General features: G+C 43.6%; 1 protein-coding gene across 1 annotated transcript; it reads right to left on the bottom strand.

The window, feature by feature from the left end:
- Positions 1 to 15,347: 15,347 nt before the first annotated feature.
- Positions 15,348 to 16,352, bottom strand: LOC115462020 (taste receptor type 2 member 8-like). Its single transcript, XM_030192067.1, has one exon. It carries the CDS (start codon positions 16,350 to 16,352, stop codon positions 15,348 to 15,350), a length of 1,005 nt encoding a protein of 334 aa, XP_030047927.1.
- Positions 16,353 to 16,698: the final 346 nt, after the last annotated feature.

Below are 16,698 nucleotides of genomic sequence, written 5' to 3'. Positions count from 1 at the left end.
GGGGAGAGGAGGAGAGATGATGTGAAAGCTCTGAAGAGTGAGGTAGGAAATAAGATGCAGTGTAAAGGGATGAGACTGGGGAGAAGATAAGAGGGTGAAACTGGGGGGACTGCGGAAGGAGTGGCAAACTGGGGAAGTGGAAGTTTGGGGAAGTAAAAAGAAACTGAAGCCAGGGAGACAGGGTGAGTGACAGGGATGTTGATGACTAGGAGATGCTGAGGAAAGTAGATGACAACTCAGGAGTAAATGAAAACAAAGGATGGAAAGAAGTAAGGAGTCAATGAAAGATAAAGATAAAAGGGGGAAATATGAAAATTGAGGGGCCCTTTTACAAAAGGGTGTTAGGCCTTAACGTGTGCTTAGTGTGTGAAAAATAGGCTGCTGCAAAATGGTAATCAGACTTTTTATTGTTAATGCCATCACATTCATGTTAAAGGAGATACATTTGCCCCAGAGATTTGAGAATCATGAAATGGGAGAGGTGCCTGGGCCAAGGGGTGGAAAGGGGAGAGAGTGGAAGATGCTGGGTATGGGGTGGGGGGGGGGAGGGAGATTGAATATGGAGATGGGGAATGAATAGGGAAATGGGGGAGGTGTTGGATATGGGGGAAGGAACAAAGAAATGGAGGGAAGATGCTGGACATGGCATGATAGAAAGACAATTGAGATTCTAGATATGGCAGCAGAATAGGGAAAGAAGGGGGTGCTGCACATAGGAAGATTTTTAACCTTATATAGAGGAGTGTGGTAGCCGTGTTAGTCCACTCTTAAGGTTATCAATAGAAATCAAACAAAATAAAACATGGAAAAGAAAATAAGATGATACCTTTTTTATTGGACATAACTTAATACATTTCTTGATTAGCTTTCGAAGGTTGCCCTTCTTCGTCAGCGAAGAAGGGCAACCTTCGAAAGCTAATCAAGAAATGTATTAAGTTATGTCCAATAAAAAAGGTATCATCTTATTTTCTTTTCCATGTTTTATTTTGTTTGATTTCTATTGATAACCTTATATAGAAAGATGCCCCTGAACAATGGTATTGTGAGTCTACTGGTAGGGGTCATGGTGGACATTTTGGATCCCAGTGAAAGGGAAAGAGGATGGGATTTTATATGCCACCTTTCTGTGGTTACAATAAAATCAGTTTACATATTATATTCAGGTGCAGTACACTCCATTTAAGTGCACATCGGATAAGCGCATGCTCTGTTTAACTGCATGCCGTACTTCGGTCCTTGGCGCTATCAATTTCTATGGGGACAAACTTTGGTTTAGCGCACCACTGATAAGTGCAAGATACGCTTATATGCATGGTTTAAGACTGCTCCTCTGCAGGAAAGACTCTGCATAAGCGCACGCACGGAATATGGAAGCTGATTGGCGCGTGACAAAGGGGCTGTAAATATGAAAACTCGTTAGTTAACTGTCACAGGCAGAATAAGCGAAAGAATGTTGTTAGAGTGTACACTGGAGTTGTCATCGTCGTCGTTGCACAACTGTAAGACTTTAACACTGGCTGAACGAATATAAGTTCTTAAAAAATTAGAAAACAAACAAAGTCAAGCATCGATTGCTAAAGAATATGGTGTCAATCCCAGTCAAATTTCATGTATCTTGAAGCACAAAGACCAGCTTCTGGAAGACTGGCAAAACAATACAAATCCACACCGGAAACGTAAACGGGTGGGAAAAGCTGAGGATGTAGAAGATGCCCTTCTTCAGGGGTTTTCTCAAGTCAGGAGCAGACAGTTTCCTGTCAGTGGTCCACTGCTTTTGGAGAAAGCTAATCAGCTAGCTGAAAGTCTTGCACTAACTGAATTCAAAGCCACTGTTGGATGGTTGGAAAGATGGAAGGAGAGGAACAACATAAAATTCAAGAAACAGCATGGTGAAAAACAAAACGCTGATGACTTTGGTGCTGAAAATTGGGTTGTTTCAGTTTTTCATACCATCTTGAATGAGTTTGCACCTCGTGACATTTAAATGCTGACGAAAACGGTCTCTACTGGCAAGCGATTCCTGATGGAACACTTGCATTCAAACAAGCCGAAACTACAGGAAGTAAAATGTTGAAGAACCGACTGATGATCCTCCTTTACTGCAATATGGATGGGAGTGAGAAGTTGGAACCCCTCGTCATTGGAAAGAGCAAACAGCCCCATTGCTTGAAGAATGTTAAGCGACTTCCTGTGCCATATGAGGCTAACGCAAATTCATGGATGACTGGGGAAATTTGGAAGCAGTGGCTAAAGAAGTTAGACACTAGAATGCGGGCACAAAAGTGTCAGATTTTGTTGATTTGTGATAATTCCCTACATATGCAGAAAGAAGCCTGGAATCATGTTACACAGGCAACCATTGTGAACTGCTACAAGCAGACAAGCTTTGTTAGGGATGTGGAGAGGGACGAAACAGATGCAGCTGTTGCAAACACGTCAGATGAACAGGCTATTGACATCCCAGCCAGTGTTACTGAAGAGGAGTTTCATCACTACGTAGCTGTTGATTACGATCTACAAACAGCTGACGACAGCACTCATTTTGAGATATGCGCCTACACGCAGGCAACGGCTGATGATGAAACGATGAAATGAGCAGCAAGGCACATGGTGACGAAATTCAACAACCTCCTGTCACTTTTGCAAGAGCGCTGGAGAGTCTCAACACCGTGTGGGCCTATCTGGAGGCCACTGGATGTCAGTGCTATCACAGCTTTTACCATCTGGAAGACGTACTCTATGGAACTCACAGACACAAGAGTGTACAGAGGACTATGACTGATTACTTCAAGTAAGCCTAACGTCAGTTAATGGAGATTGTATAACGTCAGTTAACGGAGACTGTATACTGTATGTATAATAAACAGTACTGTACATATGTTTATCAGATGTCAAGTTCTTTGGGTCACAACGGTTAAGTGCACGCTCCGGTTAACTGCATGTATTTCTTTGGTCCCAGAACCTTGCACTTAAGCGGATTGCACTGTACTCAAGGAAAATGGAGGATTGAGTATCTTATGCAGAATCACAAGAAGCTATAGTGCAAATTGAAACTACTACTACTACTACTTATCATTTCTATAGCATTACTAGACGTACGCAGCACTGTACACTTGAACATGAAGAGACAGTCCCTGCTCAACAGAGCTTACAATCTAATTAGGACAGACAAACAGGACAAATAAAAGATAAAGGAATTACTAAGGTGGGGATGATAAAATAAGGGTACTGATCAATTAAGGGTTGGGAGTTAAAAGCAGCATCAAAAAGGTGGGCTTTTAGCCTAGATTTAAAGACGGACAGAGATGGACCTTGACGTACCGGCTCAGGAAGTCTATTCCAGTCTTATGCCATATGCCATATGGTGCGGCAAGATAAAAGGAATGGAGTTTGGAGTTAGCGGTGGAGGAGAAGGGTGCAGATAAGAGAGATTTACCCAGTGAACGGAGTTCCAGGGGAGGAGTGTAGGGAGAGATGAGAGTAGAGAGGTACTGAGGAGCTGCAGAGTGAATGCACTTATAAGTCAATAAGAGGAGTTTGAACTGTATGTGGAAATGGACAGGGAGCCAGTGAAGTGACTTAAGGAGAGGGCTAATATGAGCATAGCGACACTGGCGGAATATAAGTCGTGCAGCAGAATTTTGAACAGATTGAAGAAGAGAGAGATGGCTATGTGGGAAACCTGTGAGAAGCAAGTTGCAATAGTCTAAGCGAGAGGTGATAAGAGTGTGAATAAGGGTTCTGGTAGTGTGCTCAGAAAGGAAAGGATGAATTTTGGTGATATTATAGAGAAAGAAATGACAGGTTTTAGCAGTCTGCTGGATATGTGCAGAGCATAGGCGCCGACTCTGTGGATGCTGTGGGTGCTCGAGCACCCCCAATATTTCAGCCGCCAGAACCGGAAGTTCCCTTCGCCATCCCAGTGCCCGCCCTCGCCTTCCTGCGTGCGGTCCTGAATTTTAAAAGTCTTCTTACCTCGGGGTCTCGGCAGCAGCAGTGAAAGACGTGCAGGCTCGGCGCTTCAGCCTTCCCTTCTCTCTCTGTCAGCTCTGGTCCCACCCTCATTTCCTGTTTCCTCAAGGGCGGGACCAGAGCTGAGTGAGAGAGAGAGAAGGGAAGGCTGAAACGTCGAGCCTGCACACCTTTCACTGCTGCCGCCGGGACCCCAGGCAGGTAAGATGACTTTTAAAATTTGGAGGGAGGGGGGCCTGGAAATCTGAGGGAGGGAGGGTGGGGGGGCCTGGAACTCAGAGGGAGGGGGAGGGAGGAGAGGGAGGGGGATGGGAGAGAGGGAGGGGGAGGGGGGTGAGGGAAGGGGACGGGGGGGAGGGGAATGGGGAGGGGGGAATGCAACACCTGTAAAAAAAAAAATTTCAGCACCCCGCATTCATTTTGAAAAGTTGGCTCCTATGGTGCAGAGAAGGAGAGAGAGGAGCTGAAGATGACCCCAAGGTTAAGAGCTGATGAGACGGAGGATGAGAGTGTTATCCACAGAAATAGAGAATGGGGGAAGAGGAGAGGCTGGTTTAGGGGGATAGATAAGAAGCTCAGTCTTGGTCATGTTTAGTTGCAGATGGCGGTGAGACATCCAGGCAGCAGTGTCAGACAGGTGGGTTCTTAAGTTGCTGTACTAACCAGTAGGCTACTCTTCTATTCAGTAAATTTCTAGGCAGAAGAAGAAAGGTAACGTTCCACCTGGGCCTACTGAGTTATCAAAGAAGAACTCTGGGTAGATCCTGGGGGGGGGGGGGGGGGGAGGGAGTAGTCAGTGGATGGGGGGGGGGGGGAAGTTGCAACTTTGGGGAGAGGGTCTTTAGGCCCAGGGGTGGGTTTTGCATCTTTGGTCCCCCATCCTCCCTCAGAGAACTAGGTAGCAGCTTCCATAGACCCGACACCTGTGTCAAGTGCTATGGTGGGCAACTTTAGTTCAGCGGGTATCACAGGCTGTGGCAGGCCCTAAGATATTTGCCATCACCTAATTTTTGGCTACTGGAGGCACAGCATGATAGTTTGGGGTGTGGACTGAGATCTTGGGTGGGGCAGGTATGAGTCCCAGAGGCCCTTCTGCTGCAAGGCTCAATAATTCCCTCTCCTTTAGAACAGTCCACTGGTAAAGCACTGGACATTCATGGGGAGCTGCTCTGATTGTGGACACGGAGGGCTCTTTGGACACTTCTCTCCCCATCAGGAACATCCTCCCTCCCCCAAGTTCTGCTGTCTCCCTTTCCCAGGACTTGTCTAGTAGTGGTCCACCACAGCACCTGCCAGCCTTCCATATCAGGATATCAACTCATTTTGTACAAAGCGGAGACACAGACCTTTATTTACCAAACTATTTAAACCTTGTATTTCTCAACTTCAAACATAACTATATCTGTGGGGATAGTCTATTTGCTCTCATTGAGGTGGATCACTCCTCATGGAGCTTCTAGAGCTGGGCTACAATCATTTATCTTTGAGCTGTAAGCACCTGCAGCAACTCCTTGTGCGTGCCTGAGGCTTGCTGCAGAAACTGGAGTTGGGGTCAACTGGGGTGGGCCCACTAGTAGGTGTGCCTGATGTTGCAGCACAGCCTGGACCAGATGTGCCTTCTAGTATAGACAAGGGAGGGCTGTTCATGCCCCTCTTCTTCTACCTCCAGTGGGAGCATGTCCCTCCAAAGGTCCTCCCCCTCCTTGGCCTCCACGTGCTGTGGCAGGAATGGCACCTCCCAGTGCCCAGGGTCCATCCCCACCTCGTCCCATGTTCTCTCAGGGCATACTGGTCCTGGGCTAGTTCAACTGCAGCTGGAGAGTACCCTGTATATGTAAAAGGTTTTCAATTGGGATCAACACATCCTACATAGTAACATAGTAACATAGTAGATGACGGCAGAAAAATACCTGCACGGTCCATCCAGTCTGCCCAAGAAGATAAATTCATATGTGCTACTTTTTTTATTTGTACTGTCCTCTTCAGTGCACAGACCTTATAAGTCTGGCCAGCCCTATCCCCGCCTCCCAACCACCAACCCCGCCTCCCAACCACCAGCTCTGGCACAGACCGTATAAGTCTGCCCAGCACTATCCCTGCCGCCCAACCACCAGCCCCGGCACAGACCGTATAAGTCTGCCCAGCACTAGTCCTGCCTCCCAACCACCAGCCCCAGCACAGACCATATATGTCTGCCCACACTAGCCCCGCCTCCCAACCACCAGCTCTGCCACCCATTCTAGGCTAAGCTCCTGAGGATCCCTTTCTTCTGCACAGGATTCCTTTATGTTTATCCCACGCATGTTTGAATTCCGTTACCGTTTTCATCTCCACCACCTCCCGCGGGAGGGCATTCCAAGCATCCACCACCCTCTCCGTGAAAAAATACTTCCTGACATTGAGTCTGCCCCCCTTCAATCTCATTTCATGCCCTCTCGTTCTACCGCCTTCCCATCTCCAGAAAAGGTTCGTTTGCGGATTAATACCTTTCAAATATTTGAACGTCTGTATCATATCACCCCTGTTCCTCCTTTCCTCCAGGGTATACATGTTCAGGTCCGCAAGTCTCTCCTCATACGTCTTGTAACACAAATCCCATACCATCCTCGTAGCTTTTCTTTGCACCGCTTCAATTCTTTTTACATCCTTAGCAAGATACGGTCCAAAACTGAACACAATACTCCAGGTGGGGCCTCATCAACGACTTGTACAGGGGCATCAACACCTCTTTTCTTCTGCTGGTCACACCTCTCTCTATACAGCCTAGTAACCTTCTAGCTACGGCCACCGCCTTGTCACACTGTTTCATCGCCTTCAGATCCTCAGATACTATCACCCCAAGATCCCTCTCCCCATCCGTACCTAGCAGACTCTCACCGCCTAACACATACGCCTCTCTTGGATTTCTACTCCCTAAGTGCATCACTTTGAAATTTCTTCGCATTGAATTTTAATTGCCAAACCTTAGACCATTCTTTTAGCTTTTTCAGATCCTTTTTCATGTTTTCCACTCCCTCCGGGGTGTCCACTGTGTTACAAATCTTAGTATCATCCGCAAATAGGCAAACTTTACCTTCTAACCCTTCGGCAATGTCACTCACAAATATATTGAACAGAATCGGCCCCAGCACCGATCCCTGAGGCACTCCATTACTCACCTTTCCCTCCTCCGAGCGAACTCCATTCACCACCACCCTCTGGCGCCTGTCCGTCAACCAGTTCCTAATCCAGTTCACCACTTTGGGTCCTATCTTCAGCCCATCCAGTTTATTTACGAGCCTCCTGTGGGGAACCGTGTCAAAAGCCTTGCTGAAATCTAAGTAGATTACGTCTATAGCACGTCCACGGTTCAATTCTCCGGTCACCCAATCAAAGAATTCAATGAGATTTGTTTGGCACGATTTCCCTTTGGTAAAACCATGTTGTCTCGGATCTTGCAACTCATTTTCTTCCAGGAAATTCACTATCCTTTCCTTCAGCATCGCTTCCATTACTTTTCCAATAATCGAAGTGAGGCTTACCAGCCTGTAGTTTCCAGCTTCTTCGCTATCACCACTTTTGTGAAGAGGGACCACCTCCGCCGTTCTCCAATCCCTCGGAACCTCTTCCATTTCTAAGGATTTATTAAACAAATCTTTAAGAGGACCCGCCAGAACCTCTCTGAGCTCCCTCAATATCCTGAGGTGGATCCCATCCGGTCCCATGGCTTTGTCCACCTTTAGTTTTTCTAGTTGTTGATACACACTCTCTTCCGTGAACGGTGCTATATCCACTCCATTCTCCTGCCACCCGGCACCATGACCCAGCCTTTTAAAAAATCTACGAAGCGGCGGAGCGGTGCCTCGCGTCTGCCTGTGACAGAAGAAAAATCACCTCGTTGGCCGGTCTTCCCTCACTGTGTTCCGCCCTTGCAGGGAACGTTCCTTGGTGACAGAGAAGAAACTGGAAACTACAGGCCGATAAGCCTCACTTTGGTTATTGGAAAAGTAATGGAAGTGATGCTGAAGGAAAGGATAGTGAACTTCCTGGCATCCAACATGGTTTTACCAAAGGTAACTCATGTCAATCAAATCTGATTGAATTCTTTGACTGGGTGACCAGAGAATTGGATCGAGGACGTGCGCTAGATGTAATCTACTTAGATTTCAGAAAAGCCTTTGACATGGTTCCTCATAGGAGGCTCTTGAATAAACTTGGCAGGCTGAAGGTAAGACCCAGTGGTGAACTGGATTAAGAACTGGTTGACAGACAGATGCCAGAGGGTGGTGGTTAATGGAACTCACTCAGAGAAAGAAAAAGTGAGTAGTGGAGTGCCGATTCTGTTCAATATATTTGAGTTTCAATCACACACTGTGCACAATATTATATATACTCTTATAGTGTTAACACAATCTGAAAATGCTGCTCAGATAATGGCAGATGGGGTACAGGCACAAGATAAAAGCAGGCAGTTCCCTTGAAAAAGCTGATGGCGAAACAGGTTCCCATCGGGATTGTTGCAAGAAGTTAAGTGCTGGCTTTTTGTGCTTGATAAAAGAAGTTCTATTTTGATACTTTAATTGCAAAGAAAAAAGTAAAAATAAAACGGAGGTTTTTTGACCCATGATTCAGCTGTGTACCTATTTAGTGCTAAAAACTGCCTGTGCTGCGGCACTGAGCATGGTAGGCTTCTGAGGTATTTTTTCCTCCTAATGAAGAAATCTAAAACCCTTAAAATAGAAAAAATCTGGGGAATATTGATTGTGTTAACATTATAAGAGTGTATATAATATTGTGCGCAGTGTGTTTTTTATACCTATGCTACAGTTTGTGTATGCAATATATTTGAGTGACATTGCCGAAGGGTTAGAAGGTAAGGTTTGCCTTTTTGCAGATGATACCAAAATTTGTAACAGAATGGACACCCCAGAGGGAGTGGAAAACATGAAAAAAGATCTGCAAAAGTTAGAAGAATGGTCTATTGTTTGGCAATTAAAATTCAATGCAAAGAAGTGCAGAGTGATGCACTTAGGGAGTAGAAATTCAAGGGAGATGTATGTGTCAGACGGTGAGAGGCTGATGTGTACAGCAAGTGAGAGGGACCTTGTGGTGATAGTATCTGAGGATCTGAAGGTGACTAAACAGTGTGACAAGGTGGTGGCTGTAGCCAGAAGGATGCTAGGTTGTATAGAGAAAGGTGTAACCAGCAGAAGAAAGGAGGTGTTGATGCCCCTGTACAAGTTGTTGGTGAGGCCCCACCTGGAGTATTGTGTTCAGTTTTGGAGGCCGTATCTTGCTAAAGATATAGGAAGACTTGAAGCGGTCCAGAGGAAGGCGACAGAAATGATATGGGGCTTGCACCAAAAGACATCTGAGAAGAGACTGGAAGACCTAAATATGTATGCCCTAGAGGAGAGGAGGGACAGGGGAGATACTTGAAAGGTGGAATGGATAAGGATTCGTTACCCCCCATAACACGGGCCTATTACATCTGGAACCCGAAGGGGGGCGATGGAAACCCCCCAGTAGTGGGGGATGGAATGAATCTGACTTCATTCCTTGAGAGCTCACTGGAAATTATTACCCAGAGGTCAACTATGCTGGTCACTTTTGTCCTGGAGCCTGATCGCAATGCTATTCTAAGACTTTCTTTAAGACATTTAGAAAATCTGTTTTTGGGCTCAAAGATCCATATTTTTCCAGATCTCTCAAAGCCTACACAAACTAGGCGCAGGGCTTTTTTGGAGCAGCGTCCTAGAACGTTGGCATTGGGAATAAATTTTGTATTACGATTTCCTTGTACATGTAATTTACTGCTTGAGGGTAAACATTTTCAATTTGTAGACCCAAAACAGTTAAAAGAATTTCTTGACGCTAGAGTAGATATGAATGTTGTATGCCCTCCATAACTAGCAGGCTAGGGTCGGCAACCCGAGGTAGCAACCGTTAAATTATTTTCTTAAATACTTTAAGTTATTTATGTTTCTGAATTCTTGGAATCTAATTTTCCTTAAATTGTGGACGAATAGGCCTTAAAGATTTTTTTTTCCTTATTTTATTATGGATTTCCTGATTGTAATGCCGATTGCATACTCACAGTTTGTAGTGAAATGTTGAAATATATTAATCAATAAATAAATAAATAAAAAAAAGAAAGGTATTAATATAGAAACAGATATTTTCCAGAGAATGGAAAATGGTAAAACTAGAGGACATAAATTGAGGTTGCGGGGTGGTAGGCTTAGGAGTAATGTCGGAAAATTCTTTTTCACAGAGAGGGTGGTTGATGCCTGGAATGCCCTCCATGGTGGAGGTGGTGGAGAAAAAAACTGTGGCGGAATTCAAAAACGTGTGGGATGAACACAGCGGGATCTCTAATTAGAAAATGAATTGTATAAAAAAACAAAACTTAAAGGGTTGCATATGTGTTTGCATATCAAGTGGTGCTTAGATGGCAACTCTGGCTGCATCTACTAAGGCCGGTGCTGGGCTGGCTTGTACGGTCTGAGTGCCGCATATAGCGATCTGGTTTAGGATGGGCTGGAGAGCGCTTTGATGGAAACTCCAGCAATTTGGAACGTGAGGATAGTGCCGGGCAGACTTTTATGGTCTGTATCCCGCAAATGACAAGACAGATTCGGATAGGCTTTGACGGCAACTCCAGTAGTTGGAATATAAGGACAGAGCTGGGTGGATTTCTACGGTCTATGTCCCAGAAAAAACAAAGAAAGACCATGATCAAGTATATAACATCACATTCATTGTTGATTTAATCTAAAATTGAGAATGAATTAGGCTGTTGGGCAGACTGGATGAACATTCAGCTCTTTATCTGCTATAACTTACTATGTTACTAAGTATGTTCAATGTAACTTGTATTACCAATACTTTGTAATAACCATTAAAAAAATTATAGGACTAAAAAAAGAAGATACTGTTGAATATATTAAGAAATTTTGACAAAGTATAGAAATTTGGATAAATAATAAACGTGATCCAATACAACAGTGTTGCAGCCTAGAGAAGGAATCTCGCTATATCTCGACTGGTCAGGATGATGTCACCAGCATTTAGATATCTGGTCTTCACCCAATACCAAGTCAATACCAATCACAACCACAATGAAGATGTTGACCATACTCCCTAGCACTATGAAAACAGTGATGACGATCATTGTGGCAATCTAAAATTATGGCAACATCTTCTGTAGAATCACTGAATGCAGCTCACCTAACTGTGTAATATCAGAGGAAATATCCACAAGGAGCCTATCTCAAAGTCCCATTGCCCTGCTAGTGATTGACAGAGGGACAAATCTTGCACCTTCTGACTGCCTGCTGTTACCTTTCAGCCTACAGAGCATGAGAACGGAATTAGGAGCGGGGACAAGTTTTCCATCTTTTATTTTTCAAAGAGAAGTTGTGTAAATAAATGCAAATGACAGAAGGATTCTGTTACCAGCTGTCATGTCACTTGTACAAACAATGTATGTCATTTTTTCAATTCACAAGAATTCTTAATATTAATGAACTTAACGAGGAGTGGCCTAGTGGTTAGGGTGGTGGACTTTGGTCCTGAGGAACTGAGTTCGATTCCCACTTCAGGCACAGGCAGCTCCTTATGACTCTGGGCAAGTCACTTAACCCTCCATTGCCCCATGTAAGCTGCATTGAGCCTGCCATGAGTGGGAAAGTGTGGGGTACAAATATAACAAAATAAAAACTCATCCAGGAGGAAGTTACTGCCATGTTATACAGCAGAGTTTATCTAATTGTAACACTCTTCTACTTTTGTTATTTGCAGTCACCCTACACTTTCATGCCTCGCATCAAGGAACAGCCAGGAGCTGATGGAAGTGTGGCTTCAGTTCAGCTTTAGTCCTCACAAGCATGGCTGCCTGAGCATGTCATGGCTATATGGGATTGCCCTATGCAAAGGACCACATAACTGCAAGAGCAGTTGGAGCATAGAGAAGGATTCGGGCTGTAGAAACGCTGCCTCACTTTGTGTGTACGTTGGCTCCTGAGACTAGTTGCCCACCCCTTTGATGTGTGTTAGGCTCATGGTTTGCCCACTTTATGTATGGAGGAGAAGGCCCACAAATTGGATGGCAGGATGCTGTTGGACAGAGGTCCTTGGAAATGTGAGTAACTCATTTCATCCATGCTCAAAGGAAGAGATTTGTGTTGGAATCTGGCATTGATCAATGAGTCCTCAGACTTCCTTTTCTTAAACCAAATACAGCTGGAAACAAATACCCATTGAACCAGAGAAACTGACTACCTCTTTAAGGGGCCTTTTTACAAAGACACAGCAAGCCTACAGCGGACTTGCTGCACGCCAATTTGGCACTGCCACAGGACCCTGGCAGTAGTTCCAGCCTCCACTGCATGCCATTTCTGACAGTTAAAAATATATATTTCTATTTTTAGTGCTGGGGGCTTACCTGGATAATTGGGCAGCACCATGCACAGTCCAGTTACCACTGGGTTAGCGTGAAGCCCTTACCACCTCCTAAATAGGTGGCGGAAAGGGCTCCCCCAGGAAATGACCATGCGGTAAGTGTTTAACTTATTGCACAACCGTTTCCTTTTTTTTTGTTTGTTTTAAAGCCTTTTACCTGCTGCAGTAAAAGGGGACCTTGGCACATGGCAAATCCGCGTGCTGACACTACCGCTTGGATAAAGGGGTCCTAAGTGTAATTCAAGAATGGGATAAAAACAACAAATTTTGCCTGAACCCAGCTGATCTCCTTTGGATCCCTAACTGAAGAGGTCACATACCTGATAACAAAACCTCTTCCAGGGGCCTGTAGTGTGTGTGTGTGGGGGGGGGGGGGGGGGGGGGAGCAGTGCTGGAAACAAAGGTGGGACTGCAGCAGGGGACCAAAGACCCTTTCTGCTCGGGGGCCCAGATCACTGTCAGTGCACCCCTGGAGCAATCATTTAAGACTAAGTTAAAAACTTATTTCTGTACCAAAGCCTATTCCTGTCCTTAATATAGGAACTCTACTAGTGATGGCAGGTTCCCCTTTGCAGTAAGGGAAGCAGTGATGTGATTGTTCTCGTTATGACTGTGTTCTTTCCTATTGGTTAATGGCTTTCCTTTCTTAATCTGACTTTATAATTATTGTACATCGCTTTGATTTACATGTTTAAAAAAAGCAATTAAAAAAGTTTTAATAAACATAACAAAATGAAAAAGTGAAATAAATGAAAAAAAAAAAGAAAAATTGAAAAAGCTAAATTAAAAGAAATGACTCTCCACCCAAGCACTTTCAAACTTGATTCTTTCTATTAGCCTTACCTGGCCAGGCTCATACTCTCTCTCTCTCTCTCTCTCTCTCTCTTTCTGGGAACAGCAAAAATAAGTGAAGTCCATCTCCCAGAGGTGGAGAATGAATATCAGGACCATCGATCTGCATCCCAGCCTTTCACTGCAAAGAGGCAGGAATTTGTTCCATAATTTTCTCCCCCGCTCCTTTGTTAATTTAAGGACTTCTTTTTGTTTGTTTTAAATTAGGTGTCCTGATATTTTTTTTTCAGGTTCATTAATGTGTGTTTGATTGCTAGATGTGAATGCAGGAATGTAAGATCCTGTGTACTGGGTAGGTCCCAATTTTTCTTTGAGCGTACTTGTAGGAAAGACATACAAATGAGAGAGGGGCATGCTTGGATAGGAGGTTGAGAAGCTTCTGCAGTTGATAGTGACTACCATCACTGCTTTTTATCAGACAGGCAGAATAGTGTGCCGTAGTGATTGCAGTAAAATCTCTTAAAAAGTATTACAAACAGGGTTTGATTTCCCACTGCAGCTACTTGTGACCTTGGGCAAATCACTTAACCCTCCACTGCCCCAGGTACAAAAACTTAGGGTTTTTTTTTTTTTTTTTACTAAAAGTTAACTCGAGTTATCTGCAGCAGCTCCCATTTCATTCCTATCTGCCCTGCTTCAGATAACTCTAGCTAATCTTTAGTAAAAGACCCCCTTAGATTGTGAGCCCTCTAGGGACAGAGAAAGTACCCGCAAATAATGTGTGCAGCGTTGAGTGCATCTAGTAGCGCTATAGAAATGATTAGTAGTAATAGTAACATTAAATTGGATTTTTCTCATTTGTTCTTTATCATTTCATACCAATTTCATTCCAATGTTTCCACACTAAAATGAGAGACTAAGGCAGAGGCTGACTCCCATATAGTTCTCTGGGTGGAAACGAAATGAGAAACTGGAATTTCTCTCCCATATTATACATTGGGAACTTGGGGAAATGGGATGCTGCCACCACACTAAAGCCTGACCTAAGCAGAAGCCTTTAGGAAATGAATAAAAGCTCCTTATCTAGGGCAGTGAATTAAAGGTTGTGGATGGGTGTAGAGGTGGAATGAAGCCTTAATAGTAAATATAGCTGGGTTCTCCCTCCAGAACCTTCCAAATACTTTTTCAAAAGTTTCAACTCGGCCAAGTAGCAGCCTTAATATACTCTTTAGCACCATTCAGTTGAAAGACTTGTGAGTCGCAACCCAGTCAGCTTTTCAAGACTTCCACAATGAATATGCATGAGATTGATTTGCATGTACTTGTATGCATAGTCATAGTGGCAATTTTGAGAACCCAACTGGGTTATGGCCGTCAATGACTGTGGTTGCCCACTCCTGTTTTTTTCCAGTGTTTCCCTCCTTAAGTAAGCAGGGTAAACCAATAATAACTTTTAAAAAATTTTATCTATGAAACAAATATTTATTTTTAACTCTCCTAAGCTGTTTATCAATTAGGCACACACCCTATGTATTTTTCAATATGGCACTGAGACTAGATCATTAAAGGCTTATTATTATTATTGCACACAATTTTATATATTAATAGCTTTAACATAACATTTCCTATAAAGATAAATTTCCACTACACTTTTCTAAATTAAAGAGAATGGATGTTATGCCGGTTAAAGCATTCTTCTACAACTCCATCACCAGATGACCTAGGAAAAGCCAAATTATTTCTCTGAAGTTTACCAAATGTCGTGGATTATAATTATAATCAAAGCAACTTGACATATTTTTCAGAAACTACAGCAAAGGAATTTTTTTAATGAATTTTATTTATTTGTTACATTTGTATCCCACATTTTCCCACCTATTTGCACGCTCAATGTGGCTTACATAGCACCATAAAGGCGTTCGCCAATTCCGGTATGAACAAATACAGTAATGTTGTGGTAGAATAAGGTTCATGTGTACAGACACATTATGGAATCATAGAGAAGAAGAGAATCGTAGAGAGGAAGAGTTATTATATGTCCATTACGAGCTTTGGTTTCGTTGTGTTGCAGGGTACAGGTATTTAAGTTGGGTCGGTCTAGGAAGAAAGAATTATATTGTACTGGTCTCTGACTGAAGGTTTTAGGTGATATTTCCTCTTGAAGGGACCTTTGAATGATGGAAAATCCTTTCTAAGACTTGCCGGAGCTTGGAATTGTTCAGAATCAGGATCACAGAGTGCAGAGAGGGGTAGGCAGCACTCACAATTGATAAAATATGAAACAGTAGACCTTTAGAGGAGAACAAATATGATGTTCCAAGGATATTGCATATGAAACCACAAATACAGAGCAGTAAGAAAGAAACCATGACTCTAATGGCAGTGAAATAAATCTGCAGACTGGGATTACAGTATTCCATGGTGTTGCCTTTAATGTGCCAGGTGTGGTCCCACAGGGATCTGATCAGCAGAAGAAGTGCCACACAGAATATGAAGAAAGGAATTGCATATCCAAGGCATAACACGATAATAGGGTACATCGTGAAAGCTCCTGTTGAAGAAACATGTAAAGAGAAATCTTCGGTGGAGTTCTTTTGGTAGCCCTTACACACATTCCAGGCAAATGAGCAATTAGTGGCTGTACTGTCGTTTGAGGAAATATTGGTTGTGGAGTTACTGTGGGGTATTTCGAAGACCCAGGATATAGAAATGCTGGTAATTAGGGATGCCAGCATGGAGCCCAGAAGCAACCAGTGTATTGTCCTAGGGATCTTCAGTTTGAGAAAGATGAAGACAGGATGGCTGTGGTTGGCAATCTTGGCACAATAGAAAACACCAAGCAAGGCAGCAAACCAAGCATTAACAAGATCTACAAATGCCCAGATTGTGTAGAACATCTTAAGAAACTTTATCAAATGATAGATATGTGGAAAAACAACAGATATGATCATATCCAGCATTATTATCCACTGGAGGAAGAATCTAGCTATACCCAGACTGGTCAGGATGATGTCACTAGTGTCCAAATGTCTGGTCTTCACCCAGTCTATACCATTCACACCCACAATGAAGATATTGACCAGAATCCCTAGCACTGTGAAAGCAACAACGAAGGTCAGTGTAACAGTTTCTAATGGAGGCAGCATCTTTCCAATGTAGACTCACTGATCACAGCGCACCTTACTGAGTAATGTCAGAGGAAGAAGCCACAATGAACCCATCTCAAAGTCCCACTGCCCTGCTAGTGTTAGACTGATGGACAAATCTTGCAGTCTGACTGCCTGCTGATGTCTTACAATCTAAAGAGCATGAGAACACAGTTGGAACAGGGACAAGCTTTCCATATTTTATTTTTAAAAAGGATATTCTGTGAAGAGATGCAAATGACAGAAGGGTTCTATTACCAACTGTCATGTCACCTGCACGAAGTCTGCCATATTCCTATTTACAAGACATTTTAATACAGTATCAATTTAGTGACTTTAATATTGA

The sequence above is a fragment of the Microcaecilia unicolor genome, chromosome 2 (genome assembly GCF_901765095.1).
Source record: "Microcaecilia unicolor chromosome 2, aMicUni1.1, whole genome shotgun sequence".
NCBI lineage: Eukaryota > Metazoa > Chordata > Amphibia > Gymnophiona > Siphonopidae > Microcaecilia > Microcaecilia unicolor.
Note: the sequence above shows the minus strand (reverse complement) of the source record. Positions and strands in the feature narration are given on the sequence as shown.

Coding starts and splice junctions, on each gene's coding strand:
- LOC115462020 (XM_030192067.1), bottom strand. CDS start 16,352: ATGCTGCCTCCATTAGAAACTGTTACACTGACCTTCGTTGTTGCTTTC.